Here is a 16341-nt window from a genome sequence, read left to right on the forward strand (position 1 = left end):
TAGCAAGGGTACGTTGCTAACAAGGATGCAAAAAATAAAAGCATTTGAAGTCCCACCTACATTTTCTGATGGTCAGTTTCTATCAAAACCAATGGATTAACAGCTTCCCCTCAACAATTCTTTATATGAGTTTTTTAAAAAAAAAACTAGCTAGTGCAGGGGTCTCCAACCTTGGCAACTTTAAGATGTGTAGACTTCAACTCCCAGAATTCCTCAGTCAGCTGCCTGAGGAACTCTGGGAGTTGAAGTCCACAAGTCTTAAAATTGCCAAGGTTGGAGACCCCTGAGCTACAGTATATGGATGAATTTTAATTTCTTCCACTTTAGAACTGGCATTCCCAATCAAGAAATGACTGCAAAAATACAAACATACCTGTGTGTTTATTCTTATGGCACCAATGGAAGGGATTTCATAATAATAACCTGAAATAGAAAATTTAATGCAGAAATTTGAGTTTTAATGAAATACGGATTTTCAGATGAAACCCTATAAATGTTATGGCTATGAACTTGGAGTGAACAGCAAAAGAAACTATGAAATTCAAATTCAGAAGTCATATACATTTAAAGATCGCTAATGTACATTTCCTGATGATTTTTTCCTATACTTTTTTCTCTTTCGTATTGACGATTGTTTCATTCTTCTTCTTCTATAGTGGCCACACAAATATCCAAGCGGTGTGCCATGATTTCTATGTTCAAAAGATCTCCCAATAAATTGGGAATGATTTACAATAAATTATAAGCGCGCTTCTTTACATGAATAAAAAGTGTAAAAATGTACCTTTGATGATGCAAGCATTTATATTCTTAAGAATATTTACAGACCCCTCGCATCCTGGACATCAATTGTTTCAACTCCTACCCTCAAAATGATGCTGTGGAGCACTGCACACCAGGACAACTAGATACAGGAACAGTTTCCCCCCCCCCCAAACGCCATCACTCTGCTAAACAAATAACTCCCCCAACACTGTCAAACTATTCACTAAGGCTGCAGTACTATTACTATTAATCTTCTCATCATTCCTATCATCCATCTCCTCCCACTTAGGATTGCAGGACTATAACTTTGTTGCTTGTATCCTTACGATTTATATTGATATTGTTTCCTGATTGCTTATTTGTACCCTATGACTATCATTAAGTGTTGTACCTGATGATTCTTGACGAATGTATCTTGTCTTTTTATGTACACCGAGAGCAAATGCACCAAAGCCAAATTCCTTGTGTGTCCAATCACACTTGACCAATAAAGAATTCCATTCTATTCTATTCTATTCTATTCTATTCTATTCTATTCTATTCTATTCTATTCTATTCTATTCTATTCTATTCATTTCTATTTCTATTCTATTTCTATTCTAGTAATAAGACTACATGAAGTTCATAAATACTAAATGAATAAAGCTACAAGAATATAAATCTGATTTTATAGATAAGAGGAAAATATGGGTTTTCCGTATTTTGCTATCTGCTTTATTAATATTCCACTGTTCTTAAGATGAAAATGTTATTTTATCTTGGTGCTATCTGGGCTTTCTTGCAGACGTTTCATTACCCAACTAGGTAACCTCATCAGTATTAGCAAGGAGTGGAGTTTGCTCTCTTTTTACATTTCAGCCCTGAACTGCAAATGTTCTCCTTTATAGGCTTAAAAGAATCAGAAGGCATTAAGCAGCAACGGTGTGTGTGTGTGTGTGTGTGTGTGTGTGTGTGTGTGTGTGTGTAAAAGCCTCGAACAATTTCAATCAAACTTGGTACACAGATGACTGACTCTCTGGAAACAAATACTGTGGGGGTAAGACACCCCCAAAACACCTCAAGGTGTGTGCTGTGCTAAGATGCAGCCTGTTGTGCCGTAAAACTGCCGTAAAGTGACTTCTACTGTACAGTGCAATGTCATGGAAATGGCTTCACAGTACTCCACAAGGGGGCTCCTTCTGGTAAGGGGGAAAATCCAGCATTAAAAATTATGTTTGGTCCAGACATTTCCCCCCTATAAATAAATACCCGGGCAACGCAGGGCTATCAGCTAGTCATAACTAAATATAAACTGTGCCTTGTTGTAAAGTATTTATTCATGCATATAAACCCACAATACCTTTATTTTCACAGGCCATCCACTGTATGGGTCCTTTGTCATAATTATGTTGACCAACCGAAAATGTAAACACACGGACCTAAAACAGAAATGTATAGGTTTGATAGGTATCAAATAAAAATGCTGCTGTGAATACTGTGAATAATATGGCTGGATATTTATGGTTAGCAACAGTAATAATCTTTTGAACATATTCATGAGCTTTAATAGGAAATGATATAAGAAAAAAATAAAACTTTGCCAGGAGAAAAAAATGATGGTTTGATACTGCAGCATCATTAAACAACGGCTGCCATCTAGTGGAAGAGCTGTTAGGGAGTGAGCAAAAGTTTCTATTTTTCTTTTTTTTTAAAAGAGAAGACGAGCCTCATTTAGCCTTCAAACTACATCAGTTGTACGATGATTGCCTTTGGTTATCTAAGTTAAGTTGTTTTGGGAAGCCACCTGGAAGACAAGTTTGTTGTGAAAGTATTCAAAGATGTTCTCCAAAACTTTGCAGTTGTTTCTCGCTTTCCCATTCCTCAAACTTTATTATGTTTTACCATCTTTCAGTTTTTCCTAAACCTCTGCAGGTTGGGGTAGGGAGTGGTGCGGTGGAGGTGAAGTTCTCGCCTCACCATCAGGAGGCTGTGAGTTCGATCCTAAGTACGGACAGATATTTCTCTCTCTGGGCACAATGGGAATATATCTGCCGAACAAAACTCCGCATTGGCGACAGGAAAAGCATCTGGCCAGTAAACAGTATGCTAGCTCCGTTCAGTTCTCCAGACTCCAACCCCCCAAAAGGGATTATGGGGTTGTTAAATGATGATGATGATGATGATTTCCAGGTTAGGGTATTAACAGTTCTTAACAAAGATATATCAAGAATCAGGAGAGGTTTAAGAAAAGAGCCTTCTCTACTGTGGTTCCAACACTTGGGAACATTTTATCCCGTGAAGTGACACCAGCTCCCACCTTTCTGATCCTCCACTGGATCCTGAAGGCTTGGCTCTCCCAGATGGTTAATGGAGGAGCATAATAACAGAATAACAAAGTTGCAATGGACTTTAGAGGTCTTCTAGTCCAACCCCCTGTATCCTATGCCATTTCAGACTAACAGTTGTCCAACCTCTTCTTAAAAACCTCCAGTGTTGATGCACCCACAACCTCGGTAGGAAAGTCATTCCACTGGGGAATTGTGCTGCCAGGAAATTTCTCCTTACTTCTAGGTTGCTTCTCTCCTTGGTTAGTTTCCATCCATTGCTCTTGTCTTGCCTTCTGGTCCTTTGGAGAATAGATTGACCCCGTCTTCTTAGTGCCAGCCCCTCAAATACTGGAACATGCTACCATGGCATTTCTGCTCCTTCTTTCCATTAAAGTAAAGGTAAAGGTTCCCTTTGCACATAATGTACTAGTCGTTCCCGACTCTAGGGGGGCGGTGCTCATCTCCGTTTCAAAGCCGAAGAGCCAGAGCTATCCGAAGACGTCTCCGTGGTCATGTGGCCGGCATGACTCAACGCCAAAGGCGCATGGAACGCTGTTCCCTTCCCACCAAAGGTGGTCCCTGTTTTTCTACTTGCATTTTTTTACGTGCTTTCAAACTGCTAGGTTGGCAGAAGCTGGGACAAATAACAGGAGCTCACTCCGTTATGCGGCACTTGGGATTTGAACCGCCGAACTGCCGATCTTTCTGATCGACAAACTCAGCGTCTTTAGTCCCTGAGCCACCATGTCCCTTTACCTTCCATTAAACTAGATATCCCCAATTCCTGCAACTGTTCTTTGTCGTCCCCAGACTCTTAATCATCTTTGTTGCTCTTCCCTGCACTCCTTCTGGAATCTCAACGTTCTTTTTTTTTATACGAGTGGCACAATTGACTCAATAAAATGGTCAATGGAATAACTTATGAAGGAGAATCTTGGTCTCCTCTATCTATAAAAACAGATCTGGTTCCCATAAGGATTTACGAATTTCATAATACAAGAGCAGTGAAGATAAAAAGATTAGGGTGAGTCAGGATATGTACTACGGTCTTTTCATGAATACTGTAGAATACCTAACTAGTTGAAAAACTCAGGGGGTAAGTGGTATCAGGCAATTTGCCTCAACCCTGTTGAAGCTCACCATGTAAAGTTCCTTGTCTAAAAAAAAAAAACCTCTCGCTTTTTAAAGCCTCGCAGGTAATCAGGCATTCAAAGAGAATACGAGAGGAGCTAATTTGGATTCTGCATTCCGGTGCCAATTAGACTGAAAATTGTCAATCAAAGTTAAGAGAGGTGAAGTCCACTGGGAAGTAACTTCATTTAAGCCAATCATTAAATCAGTAAAAGTTGGGCTTTGGCCTCCACCTTAAACAGGCCTGCTTCCAACTGGCATGTTAAGGTGGGTGATCCTGAGAAGACAACTCAAGGGAAGGTTGCCTTGATTGCGTTCCAACTTGGCAAAATGGCAACAAGAGACCTAGGTTCGATCCCAAAACTTTAGCCTGAAAGAGTTTCTAAATTTATCTCTAGTTCGACAGTCAGATATTCATTTCCAGATCTGAAAAGGTGTCTTATGTGTGTTGGGTTGAATATGAACTGGGTGTTGTGGCCCACCAGCGGAGTCGGACAGCGAGGAGGTTGTGGAGGAACCTGGGCCAGTCCTGGAGTCCGAGGAAGGCTCGGATGAGGGCTCTGCGTCGGAGGCAGAGAGGGGGGCCAGGGCCGTCTGACACTCATCAGCTGCCTTCGGAATTAGACAGCAGTGAGGCAGAAGAACAGCTGGAGCCTGTTCCCAGTGTGTGCATGCGCAGAGCTGCCAGATAAAGGGAACAACTCAGAAAGCAGGCTTGACTTGGGAGTAAAGTCACAGGTGAACAGTGATTGGCCTCTCCAATAGGAAATAAAAGGGGAGCGAAAGGGGAGTGGGCTTTTGCAGGAAACAATTCATTCATTCATTCATTAGATTCATTTCAGGAGTGTGAAGATCTGTCCCTGAATCTCAGAGACTCTGTGCCCAGTCTTTCCTTGCACAGCACCTCATTTGGAAAAATTTTACATGGCAGCTTTCCAAGATAGATAAGGTCTGTGGTCATAAATACTCCTTTGAAAGACTGTTTGCCAGGCCTTGGCTGAATGGGAATGAGAGGAATTCACATTCCTTTAATAAAAGGGGTTTTGTCAGGACCAGGACTCTGCCTCCTGTTTTTTTGGGAAGCCTAGGCACAGTGAGCCTACCACACAACCAATATCAAGAAATAAGGCTTTAGAGCAGTGTTTCTCAAACTTAGCTGGCTGGGGAATTCTGGGAGTTGAAGTCCACAGGACTTAAAGTCGCCAAGTTTGAGAAACACTGGTTTAGAAGATAGATTCTCACAATCTAAGCGAGATTCCTATCTTCATGTGAAGGGGGAACTCTATGAATTGTTTGAATCTTTTTTCTGAGAATAGCAATAGCACCTAGACTTATATACCGCTTCACAATGCTTTACAGCCCCCTCTAAGCGTTTCACAGAGTCAGCCTCTTGCCCCCAACAATCTGGGTCCTCATTTTACCCACTTCGGAAGGATGGAAGTCTAAGTCAACCTTCAGCCGGTCAGGATCGAACTGCTGGCAGTGGGCAGGGAGTTAGCCTGCAGTACTGCATTCTAACCACTGCAAGAAATAACTGTCCTTTCCCCATAAAATATACCTATTTTGTTTGGTGAGGGATGCCTTGAAATACAGGTGGCCTTTGACTCACAAGGGTTCATTTAGTGGCCCTTCAAAATTACAATGGCCCTGAAAAAAAGTGACTTATGACTGTCACGAAGTGAAATATTGTAAGTTGAGGACTAGCTGTAATTGCAAAATTTCACTCATACTTTAACTGTGCATATAGCAATGGCAATTGCACTTTGACTTATATACCACTTTACAGTGCTTTGCAGCCTTCTCTAAGCAGTTTACAGAGTCAGCGTCTTGCCCCCAACTATTTGCGGTCCTCATTTTACCCACCTCGGAAGAATGGAAGGCCGAGTCAACCTTGAGCCTGGTGAGATTCGAACTGCCAAATTGCAGGTAGCCGGCAGCCAGCAGAAGCAGCCTGCAGTACTCCACTCTAACCACTGTGCCACAGTGGCTCAAATATGCCTCTGTGTGTGTGCATTTTAATTTCCCAACCAATGAATCTTTCAAATAAGCCCTGGGAGTTACAACGCTCCTAAGGATGAAGGTGCCCTGTATTGATTGCTTGACTCAAATGAGCAGTTTCTGAAATAAATCTTAGTTCCCCTCAGTATCTATTTTCTTGGTACAAAAGTCCGCGCTGGCTTTTGAAAAATAGAACAAAAAGGCACATTGCACCTCATTTCATAATGAGATCCGTCTCTCTCTCTCTTAACAACTGGCTTCGATTTCCCTCGGGGTCAAATCAGCTTAAATACAAAATTGACTCCCGCCAAATGTTTAGGGGGAAAAAAAAAGCAATATATCACTGGTGGAATTGAACAGTCTCGCAGACAGCCGAGTTATTCCCAATTCAGGCCTATTTCACATAGCGGGGCTGTATAAAAACGGGATTTTAATTCCCGCCGTTCGCCAGATGCTAGAACATTCTACGCACAGACCGTGGATTAAATAAATGAATTCAGGAGCGAGCAGTCAGCGCCCGCAATTATTCCTTCCCGCAAAGACATGCCTGCAAAGTGACGGATCTCTTAGCTGACCTTTTAAATTCAATTGCAAGGAAGAGCTTCCCTGGCCTTCTTTAAGCTGGTTAGTGGCCTGATCAATCGATGACCTAGGGCTGTGATGGCAAACCTATGGCACACCTGTCGCAGGTGGCACGCAGGGCCCTCTCTGCGGACATGGGTGAACGAGAAGAGCAGCTGGCGACAGCACACAAGCTGGAAACCTGAAGACCAGGTGACCGGCGTGTGCCTGCACACCGGCCAGCTAGTTTTCGAGTTTCCAGGGCTCCAGCACATGTGAAGACCAGCTGGCTGGCGCACCTGTCCATGCCGGAAACCCAAGGACCAGCTGGCTGGCACAAGCCATGAAATGGAAGTTGAGGAACTCCCAACTCCTTTCGGTTAGGGATCTTACCGCCATATTAACAACATTAGGAATGATGGGGTTGTGAAGATGGTGTTGAGTGAAGATGCAGTGTTGTTAGTGTGGATTTGATATTTTTTGGACAGAGAACTCAAAATGGTGTCATTGAGTTCCATTACAATCTTTTGAAAGTCAAGAGACCTTGGAATTTCAAATCCAGGTGACACACAGAAATGTTCATCCAGTTTTCTCAGCAACAATTGAAAGTTGACTTCAGCCTTCTTTCAAAATGTTTTTCAACTTTGCAATGTAGCCTACAGCTTTGGCATTTCCAGAAAGTCTCCCATCCAAAAACCAACCAGACCATATCCTGCTTAGCTTCCCAGTCCAGATGATCAACCTGGTTCAACCCCAACTGTCACATAGTTTCTGTCATCTCCTTAAATTACTACATTTCTTTTTTGTTTTATGATGGCCTAAAATATCATACTCAATATTACACGAATGTGAAAATGTATAAAATGTTATTTTAGAGTAGAGCAAAACTGTTCATCCCTTTTTTTTAATACACTCACCTAACTTCATACATGTTAAACATTTGTGTTGACTTCTTGATATTTTTTTAATTGCAAATAATTTTAGAGATAGTAAATATCCCAAAAAAGTTTAACCAGAGGATCTTACCTTCTTGTCCTTATTATATTTCTCGAATATCTCCTGAGCCTTTTCTTCACCTCCATCAGTAAACAACATTATAATTTTGTTGCAGTTAGCTCTGAAGACACTTTGACTATCCTGAAATAAATGACAATGCAGTCAGGGGACCATTGGAGAACATATTTCAATACACAAGATTTTTTCAGAAACAGACTTCTACCTTTTTCCATGTTTCCTTATTGTGCATAGATACCTCTGTTTAAGGTAAAAAGTACAGGCTCCCCTTGCACATCTGTGCTAGTCGTTCCTGACTCTAGGGGGCGGTGCTCATCTCCGTTTCAAAGCTGAAGAGCCAGCGCTATCCGAAGACGTCTCCGTGGTCATGTGGCCGGCATGACTCAACACGGAAGGCGCACGGAATGCTGTTCCCTTCCCACCAAAGGTGGTTCCTATTTTTCTACTTGCATTTTTTACGTGCTTTCGAACTGCTAGGTTGGCAGAAACTGGGACAAGTCACGGGAGCTCATTCCGTTACGCGGCGCTCAGGATTCGAACCGCCAAACTGCCCACCTTTCTGATTGACAAGCTCAACGTCTTAGCCACTGAGCCACCACATCCCTATTACCTCTGCTTAAAGGCTCTGGTGAAAATTGTGTGTCTGTGGGGGATTATGAATGTAAAAGATGAACGCAGAGGGGGGCAACAGGTACCGCAAAGGTGATCATGACAAGACAATCACACCAGGGTGGTATTCACTTACTTTCCCTACCAGTTTGCAAATGGGAGTGTGTGCGTGCCCCATCCATGCATGTGATTTGATCACGCATGAAGCTTGCATGCATACACATGGCTTGAAACACACCTAAATAGGACGGCACGAAGCTGGGATGGGTGGACAGGCCCACCCGTGATTTCCCCTACATGTTCGGGCGAACCCGAGTGAACTGGCTGAATACCACCTCTGAATCACACCGTTTTAAACATGCAAACATTCGTCACATACACATAAAAAAGTGACGGGACTTTGATTGCTCTGATCTAGCAATGAGTTTGAGTCTCCATCCCCAACCGCTCGCTCGTGTTTCTGCAACCTGGTGGTTAGCTTTCTCCCCATTTGTCCTACTTAATCATCGGCAGTCTCGCATTCCAATGAGCAAGAAAACACATTCAATTCCGCAGCTAACGAAGATTGTTGGCTGAGCAGGGACAAAAATAGCCAGGGAAATGATTGGAGCCTGGGAAACAGGCCCCTCGTCAGCCAAAAGGAATGCTGAATTGACACCAGCCTAGCGAGTATTTAAAAGGGCTTGGGAGCGCAAGGAAACAACAATCACCAGCCGTCAACACACAAATCAGCCAATAAGAAGGCACCACATAAATACGACTCACAGAACAGCCCAAAAGTCTTTATTCTAGTAGAGAGAAATTCCCTGAAAATGGGCTCCAGCATGAGTTCGAAAGCTTGGAAGGGTGCATCTGTGGTCTCTGTAGGTGATTGGATCTCACAACATTTTCCTGGGACACATATATTTGCCTTCATTCATAAGGTAATTTCTCACTGCTACTCACATAAAGACAAGCAAACTAACCCCACAGAAGAAAGACGGGATGTGATAATGTGATTTATAAATAAAATTGGAATCCACTCACTCATTCAATAACTAAGACCATTCGGAAGCAATCATAGTTTTATGGCACTACAAAAATGTCAATACACCAAAATTAAGTTTTTAATTTGCCGAGACCAAGATTATTAAACCGAACGAGCCTTAAATATTGAGTCTTAAATATTTTAAGTTGTTTATCTATCCATCATTCCCCCCCCCCAAAAAAAACCACTTTCCCTGGGTTAATAAAAACCAGCAATATGATCTTGATTCGGAAATAAAACATTTATGTAGAAATAAAAAATGCACGTAGGATACAACCTATGCTCTGGTGCTTTTGGAAATCTGACTGCGTAAACTATTTTTTTCTTTTTTAAAAAAATACCTTCATAAATATTACAAATTACCCATGATAAAACTTGCTTACATTCCAGATTCTGCGATGATACAGAAAACTCTGAATACATCAAATAATTTATAAAGATTCAACCTGTAAATAATCACAATGGTTTAAATAAAGGGACTATTTTAGATATTTAATAAAAGCAAAGATTTTTTTTTTGCAAAATGTAACTATATATATCTCAATTGACGACCAATTTAAATAATATCTTGAAAGAGCTTATTGATCAAATAAAGATTTAGGACCTTAATATTGAATCGCCGCTAAATGGGCACAGCTTAATGCGTACAGTAATTTCCATTTTACTACGAGTATTAAATTAGTAGCTGCGTTTGGAAGTGATATAGACAGTCCTCGGTTTACAATAGTTCATTTAGTGACCGTTCAAAGTTACAACGGCACTGGGAGAAGTGATTTATGACCATTTTTCACACTTACGACCGTTGCAGCATCCCCATGGGCACATGATCAAAAGTCAGACGCTTCGCCGCTGACTCATATTTATGACGGCTGCAGTGTCCCAGGGTCACGTGATCTCCCTTTGCGACTTTCTGACCAGCCAACTCAACGGGGAAGTCAAATTCACTTAACAACCTTGCAACTGCAGACTTGATAACTGCAGTGATTCACTTAGCAACGACGGCAAGAAAGTTTGTAAAACTCACTTAACAAAGGTTTCTACTGCTGTGTTGCAGTATTTTCAGGGAGGGCTTATTTTCAGGGGAGGGTTTATTTCAGAGCATGCGCTCAAAAGCCCGATTGGGCTTATTCTCCAGGGAGGTCTTATTTTCGGGGGAAACAGGGTCAACTTGAATTTTGATCAGTGGCAACCAGCCAGCCACCCCATAAATCAACCTTTTCAAGTTGGAAGGTTTCCCCAATTATAGTGGAGTTTGTCCACAAACTTTTGCCATTAGGGAGGGAAGATTTAAATTCCTTTCTTAGAAGCTTTATTTCTTTTCTTTTTAAAAAAAACCACTTTTTTCTAGATTTTCAAAAGAGGAGGAAAGTCCAATGACATCGGCGGAGAGTTTAGGAAACAGAGAAGGGGAGACAAAACTCCCGCCTCTGAAATCACAACGGGCATAAATGCAACAGAGTTAACACTTTCCTCCAGCAAGCGTTGTTAAAATTAAATTGAACCGCTGCAGGAAAAACATTTTTTTGTTGTTGTTAAAATGTAAGCGACAGTGGGAAGTAATTCACCACCCACCACGTTCCTTTTAAAAACTCCAACTGCTTTTAAAATGGGTTTATTAAAAAATACCCATTTTTTCCCCCAACCCTCTATTGTGAAAGCAATGTGCAAATATAACCGTTTTCTTTGGACACATCGGGATGCCTCAAAAGAACTTCTGGACTTAATAAAAGCTGTCTTTGCTTAATGACTGCTTGCTGAGTGACTCTTCAAAGCTATAACGGAAACCCCCAAAGGTACTTATGATTACTTCCAGAGCACTGACGGTGGCACACACATACCTGTGATTGTGTGATCCTATTTGGGTAGCTTGGCAATTACAGTATTCCATTGTCACATGAACCAGATCTATTATTGTCATGTGTTATTTATAAGGGACGTGGTGGCTCAGTGGCTAAGATGCAGAGCTTGTCGATCAGAAAGGTCGGCAGTTTGGCAGTTCGAATCCCTAGTGCTGCATAACGGAGTGAGCTCCCGTGACTTGTCCCAGCTTCTGCCAACCAAGTAGTTCCAAAGCACGTAAAAATGCAAGTGGAAAAATATGAACCATCTTTGGTGGGAAGGGAACAGCGTTCCGTGCGCCTTTGGCCTTTAGTCATGACTACGGAAACGTTTTCGGATAGCGCTGTCTCTTCAGCTTTGAAACAGAGATACGCACTGCCCCCTAGAGTCAGGAACAACTAGCACATATGTGCGAGGAGAAACTTTACCTTTACCTGATTTGCTATTATTTCCTTTTAGTAATTCTGACATATTCTGGTTATTGTAACATACCACATCTATTCCACATATCTATGCTAGACTGGACAGAAGCAAACTTTTATCATAAATTTATAAATAACATGCCATGCAACTTTAATTCAGTGTCTGCCGAGCAACAGATGGGCAATATCTTTTAGTAAACATGCCCAAGCTGCTGTAAAAAAAAATCTCATGTCCCAGTGTTTTAAAAATTAATACTCAGATAAAATTGGTTCTTTTTTTTCTTACTAGGAATTTATTTCTTTGAGGGGGTCCTTGGTGCTCTCTGAATTTGGTTGTTTTCTGGCCAATATTTCATTATTCAAACTAGATAACATCATCGGTGTTTATTTATTACTTTGCCACTAGAGGGCACTGTTGCACCGCTGTTTCTTTTCCAATATCGTCGCCCCCCCTATTGGTTAAAAAGTATAGTGCGGCTATCATGCAGTTAAGCTTGGAAAGACAGTGTTGGGTTTGGAAGCATCAGCCAAGAAGAGAGAGGAGCAGGTAGAAACAGAAGAGGCGGCAGAAGCAGAAAACAGGAGAGAGGAGGAGAATTAGGAAAGGGAAAAGAGGGTGCGAGATGAAATTATGGGGAGGCAACAGAGAGGGTTGTAGTGTGGTGAAATTATGACCAGAATTCCAGGAGTGATGGGAACTTTCCCAAGGAGCAAAGATGAAGTTCGGCATGGAACCTTTGATATGCAGGAAGAGAACTATGAGGGACCCTCTGTAACCTCTTATCTGGTATGTCTAATAGTTATGCGGATTTGTGCTTTAGTCTGGCAAGATTCCTGTCTCTAGGCAAGCAACAATGAAGAAACTTCTTTGTCATACTTGGGTCCTTCTTGGTTCCCTGCACCTCACTGTGGTGAGATGGGCAACTATATAAAGCATTTAAATCAATCAATGGATAAAAAAGGAAGCCTCGGAGTGTCCTCAAGGTCCCCTAAGACAATCTTCTGGGGCCCCTCAAAAACCAAGGAGCTGTGCTTTTCCTTCCTTCCTTCTCTTTCTTTCTCTTTCTTCCTTTCTATTGTTCTTCCTTCCTTCTCTCTCTTCTCTTTCTTTCTTTCTGCTCCCTCCCTCCCTCTTTCTTCTTCCTTCCTTCCCTCTCTCTTCTCTTCCTTCATTCCTTCTCCTTCCTTCCTTTTTCTTTCTTTCTTTTTCTTTTTCTTTCTTTCACTCCTTTCTCTTCCTTCCTTCCTTTTTCTTTCTTCCTTTTTGTTCTTCCTTCCTTCTCTCTCTTCTCTTTTTTCCCTTCCTTTCTGCTCGTTCCCTCCCTCTTCTTTCCTTCCTTCTCTCTCTCTTCTCTTTCTTCTCTTTCATTCCTTCCCCTTCCTTCCTTCCTTCCTTTCTTCTTCCTTCCTTCCTTTTCTTTCTTTTCCTTGGCTTAACCTATACCCTAGCCCTAGACATTTTCATTTTATTTACTGCATAAACCATGTTAAACACATTGCAATGTAGTACTGTTGGGGGGGGGAGACGTTAAATTCCGGTTTAAAAAGACAGGGGTTTTTTATAGCATTTATACAATATAGGAATGAACCCCAATTGAAAACGCTCACGTTTTCAGCCCTTACATTGAGCAGCTGCTCAAAGGCGTAGCTGAACCCCTTTTTGTAGTCGGTGATTCCTTTCGCCTGGATTTTGTAGACGGCTTCCTTCAACTTCTTCTTGTTCCTGACGTTCGCTTGCACGAGATGATTGAAACAACTGACGTTTTGAGCTTTATCATTGAACTGGAAGAGAGAGAGAGAGAGAGAGAAAGAGAGGAGAGCAATCAATAAAACAAAGACGGCAAATGAAGAAAGACGTTTTGCAAATTCGGTCACAAATTAAGGGATTGATAGACATCAGGCGTTCCTTATCTGCAGCTAAGCATAATTCTTTTGCAGGATATAAATGTTTAGACAAGGGTGTTTCCATCATTACTTCAGAATTTCTTCTCCCCTCTGGAGAAACAGGCTACGCAGAAGCTAAGAGCTTCTGAATTTCCCGACAAAAAGAAACGAAAAAAATGTCACGCCATATAGGTTTATACAGCATGCAACATTTAGAATTTTTTTTTAAAAAAAGCAAATGAAGTCAGTTGCTGATGAAGTCCAGTTTCTGCTCTGGTCTGGAAAAATCAGCTATGCAATTCTTTAAGCCATCTAGATTTGCATCATGATAGCAAATGAAGCATAGTTTCTGTCAAACTGATTGATTTCTTTGCATCTACTATTTATGGCAATCAAACCGTTGAGTCCTAGAGGAGGTCAACCCTGACTGCTCTTTAGAAGGCCAGATCCTGAAGAGGAAACTCAAATCCTTTGGCCACCTAATGAGAAGGAAGAAGGACCCCCTGGAGAAGAGCCTCATGCTGGGAACGATGGAGGGCAAAAGAAGAAGAAGGGGACGACAGAGAAGGAGGTGGCTGGATGGAGTCACCGAAGCAGTTGGCGTGAGCTTAAATTTGTATTTTGGGTTTTTCCCTTGATTGAAAAAAAAAGAATGAAAAGCACGTACAATTATATCGTACAAAGTTAGCATGCACCCCTCTCCTAGGAGAATGAAATATTTTGGGAAACATTTAAAAAGGCAGAATCTTATATTTCCCTAAAGGAGAAGCATGATCTCGGAAAACAGCTGCCCTCTTCCTTAATGGCCCCAGTAGGACTGGGCCAGCCGACCTACAAAACAAAAGACCTTCAGCTCCAGGTGTCAGGTTTCCAAAAGGTGCCCTAACGAATTCATGAGCCTCAAGCCAAGTTTCAAAAGAAATCCAGTCATTCATTAGGAACACTATTTTGGCAATACCCCGTTGCAGTCACATCTTCCTCTTCTATTCTGCTTCTCCAGGTACTACCACGTCCATTATCCACTACCCAGCCTTTTTTGGGGGGTCTTTCTTATTGACAATTGTTAAGTCCGGAGTATTACGGGGCAGGCATCTCTCTGTCTGAATTCTAAAACTCCAGAGCATTTTAGCTTGCTTATTTATTTATTTATTTATTTATTTATTTATTTATTTATTTATTTATTTATTTATTTATTTATTTATTTATTTATTTATTTATTTATTTATTATTTATTTATTTATTTATTTATTTATTTATTTATTTATTTATTTATTTATTTATTTATTTATTGTTTATTGTTTATTTTGCGGTTTCCCTTATGATTTTGTTTAAAAACAATCACTCCTCATGAGTTCATCACACACTCCGACTAAAACTGCCTAGATTTCTAGTTGAGATTAAATGAAAACATTTTTTGAATGTGTATTATCAAAAGAGCTGTCGGAGGGGTCCCCCCCCCCCGCATAACAGAAGGGGGCCGAGGCAAATGAAAGCCTGAAGATTATTATTTAAAATCAAAAGATTAAAACACACCTCGGAGGAAATCTAAAAAAAAAAAAAAATATCCACTGGTGTTACACAACTCACAAAGGGGGAAAAAAACGTACAGTAGTTATTTTTAAATCCTTCACCACTAGGTGGCAGTGCCACAATACAGAAGGAGTAATAGAGAATTAATATAGGAAGTCCTCAACTAACGGCCACAATTGATCCCAAAATTTCAGTTGTTAAGACAGTGCCAAATTGGGTTTTGCCTCATTTTACGACCTTTTTTGTCACAGTTGTTAAATGAATCACTGCAGTTGATAAGTTAGCAACGCAGCTGTTAAGTGGACCTGAATTATGATCAGGTGCAAAGTTTATAAAATGGTGAAAAATGGTCATCAGTCACTCTTCCCCGTGCCGTTTTAAGTTCGAACGGTCACTAAATGAATGTTTACAAGTTGAGGACTGCCTGTAGTGTTTTACTGGCACGCAACGCTCCTTCGAAAATATATGTTTCTCTATCAGGGCGCAAAGAGGAAATATCTGCTGTGAACTCTGCATAGGCGTCAGGAAGGCATCTGGCCAGTAAATGCTCAGCTGCACTCAGTCGCCCCAACTCCACCCGGTATTATTCGGCAGGATCTCACCTGCCATCTTCAAGCGTGGGCTTAAAATGGGAACGGAGCTGCCGTCTTTCTGTAAGTCTTGGTGGGAGGGGATGGGATGCTGGCTTTGTTTCAGTAAGTGGAATGATTGGTTGTGTGGTTGTATCATGATTGGTAGATTGGTGCTGATTGGTGCAGGCTGTGTGTGCATTGTTGTTTTGCACAATCATGATGTTGCAAAGACAATCTCAACCTTACACGGGAAAAGACCCGAATACAACAAAACCAGCATATATATATATATATATATATATATACACACACACACACACACACACACACACACATACATGCACGCGCGCGCGCACACACACACACACACACACACACACACACACACACACACATATATATATATATATATGTGTTTGTGTTACAACCCCTGGTATGACCTAATATGGGAGGGAGCTCACTCCTCCCTCTTTCTGTCCTTTCGGCTCATCACAGAAAACCATCCAGGCAGAAACCCATATTTTTATTTTTAATGTTGCCTTTTTATTGTATATATATATATATTGAGGACAGTTTCTTTCGTCAGGCACCACATAACTGCCCTGAAAATTCACAAGCAGAGATCGTCGTTCCACAATCTACTAAAGATGGAGAACAATCTTTCCTTCTTTTGCATTTGCCAA

At 41.2% G+C, this 16341-nt stretch overlaps 1 protein-coding gene across 4 annotated transcripts in view; it reads right to left on the reverse strand.

Annotated features, from left to right (window-relative positions):
- The window catches only part of CACNA2D1 (calcium voltage-gated channel auxiliary subunit alpha2delta 1), a 333903-nt gene that overhangs the window by 87211 nt on the left and 230351 nt on the right, over nt 1–16341 (reverse strand). For 3 of the 4 annotated variants that reach the window (XM_081957523.1, XM_081957524.1, XM_081957521.1), the window contains exons 11-14: nt 13281–13454; nt 7788–7898; nt 2105–2183; nt 374–423 (exon numbers count right to left, since the gene is read on the reverse strand). In XM_081957523.1, coding sequence (XP_081813649.1) covers nt 374–423; nt 2105–2183; nt 7788–7898; nt 13281–13454 — 414 coding nt within the window. The remainder of the gene's footprint in view (nt 1–373; nt 424–2104; nt 2184–7787; nt 7899–13280; nt 13455–16341) is intronic. The other variant, XM_081957522.1, reaches the window with a different exon arrangement.

Source organism: Natrix helvetica (genome assembly GCF_964273705.1).
Source record: "Natrix helvetica genome assembly, chromosome: 6".
Taxonomy (NCBI): domain Eukaryota; kingdom Metazoa; phylum Chordata; class Lepidosauria; order Squamata; family Natricidae; genus Natrix; species Natrix helvetica.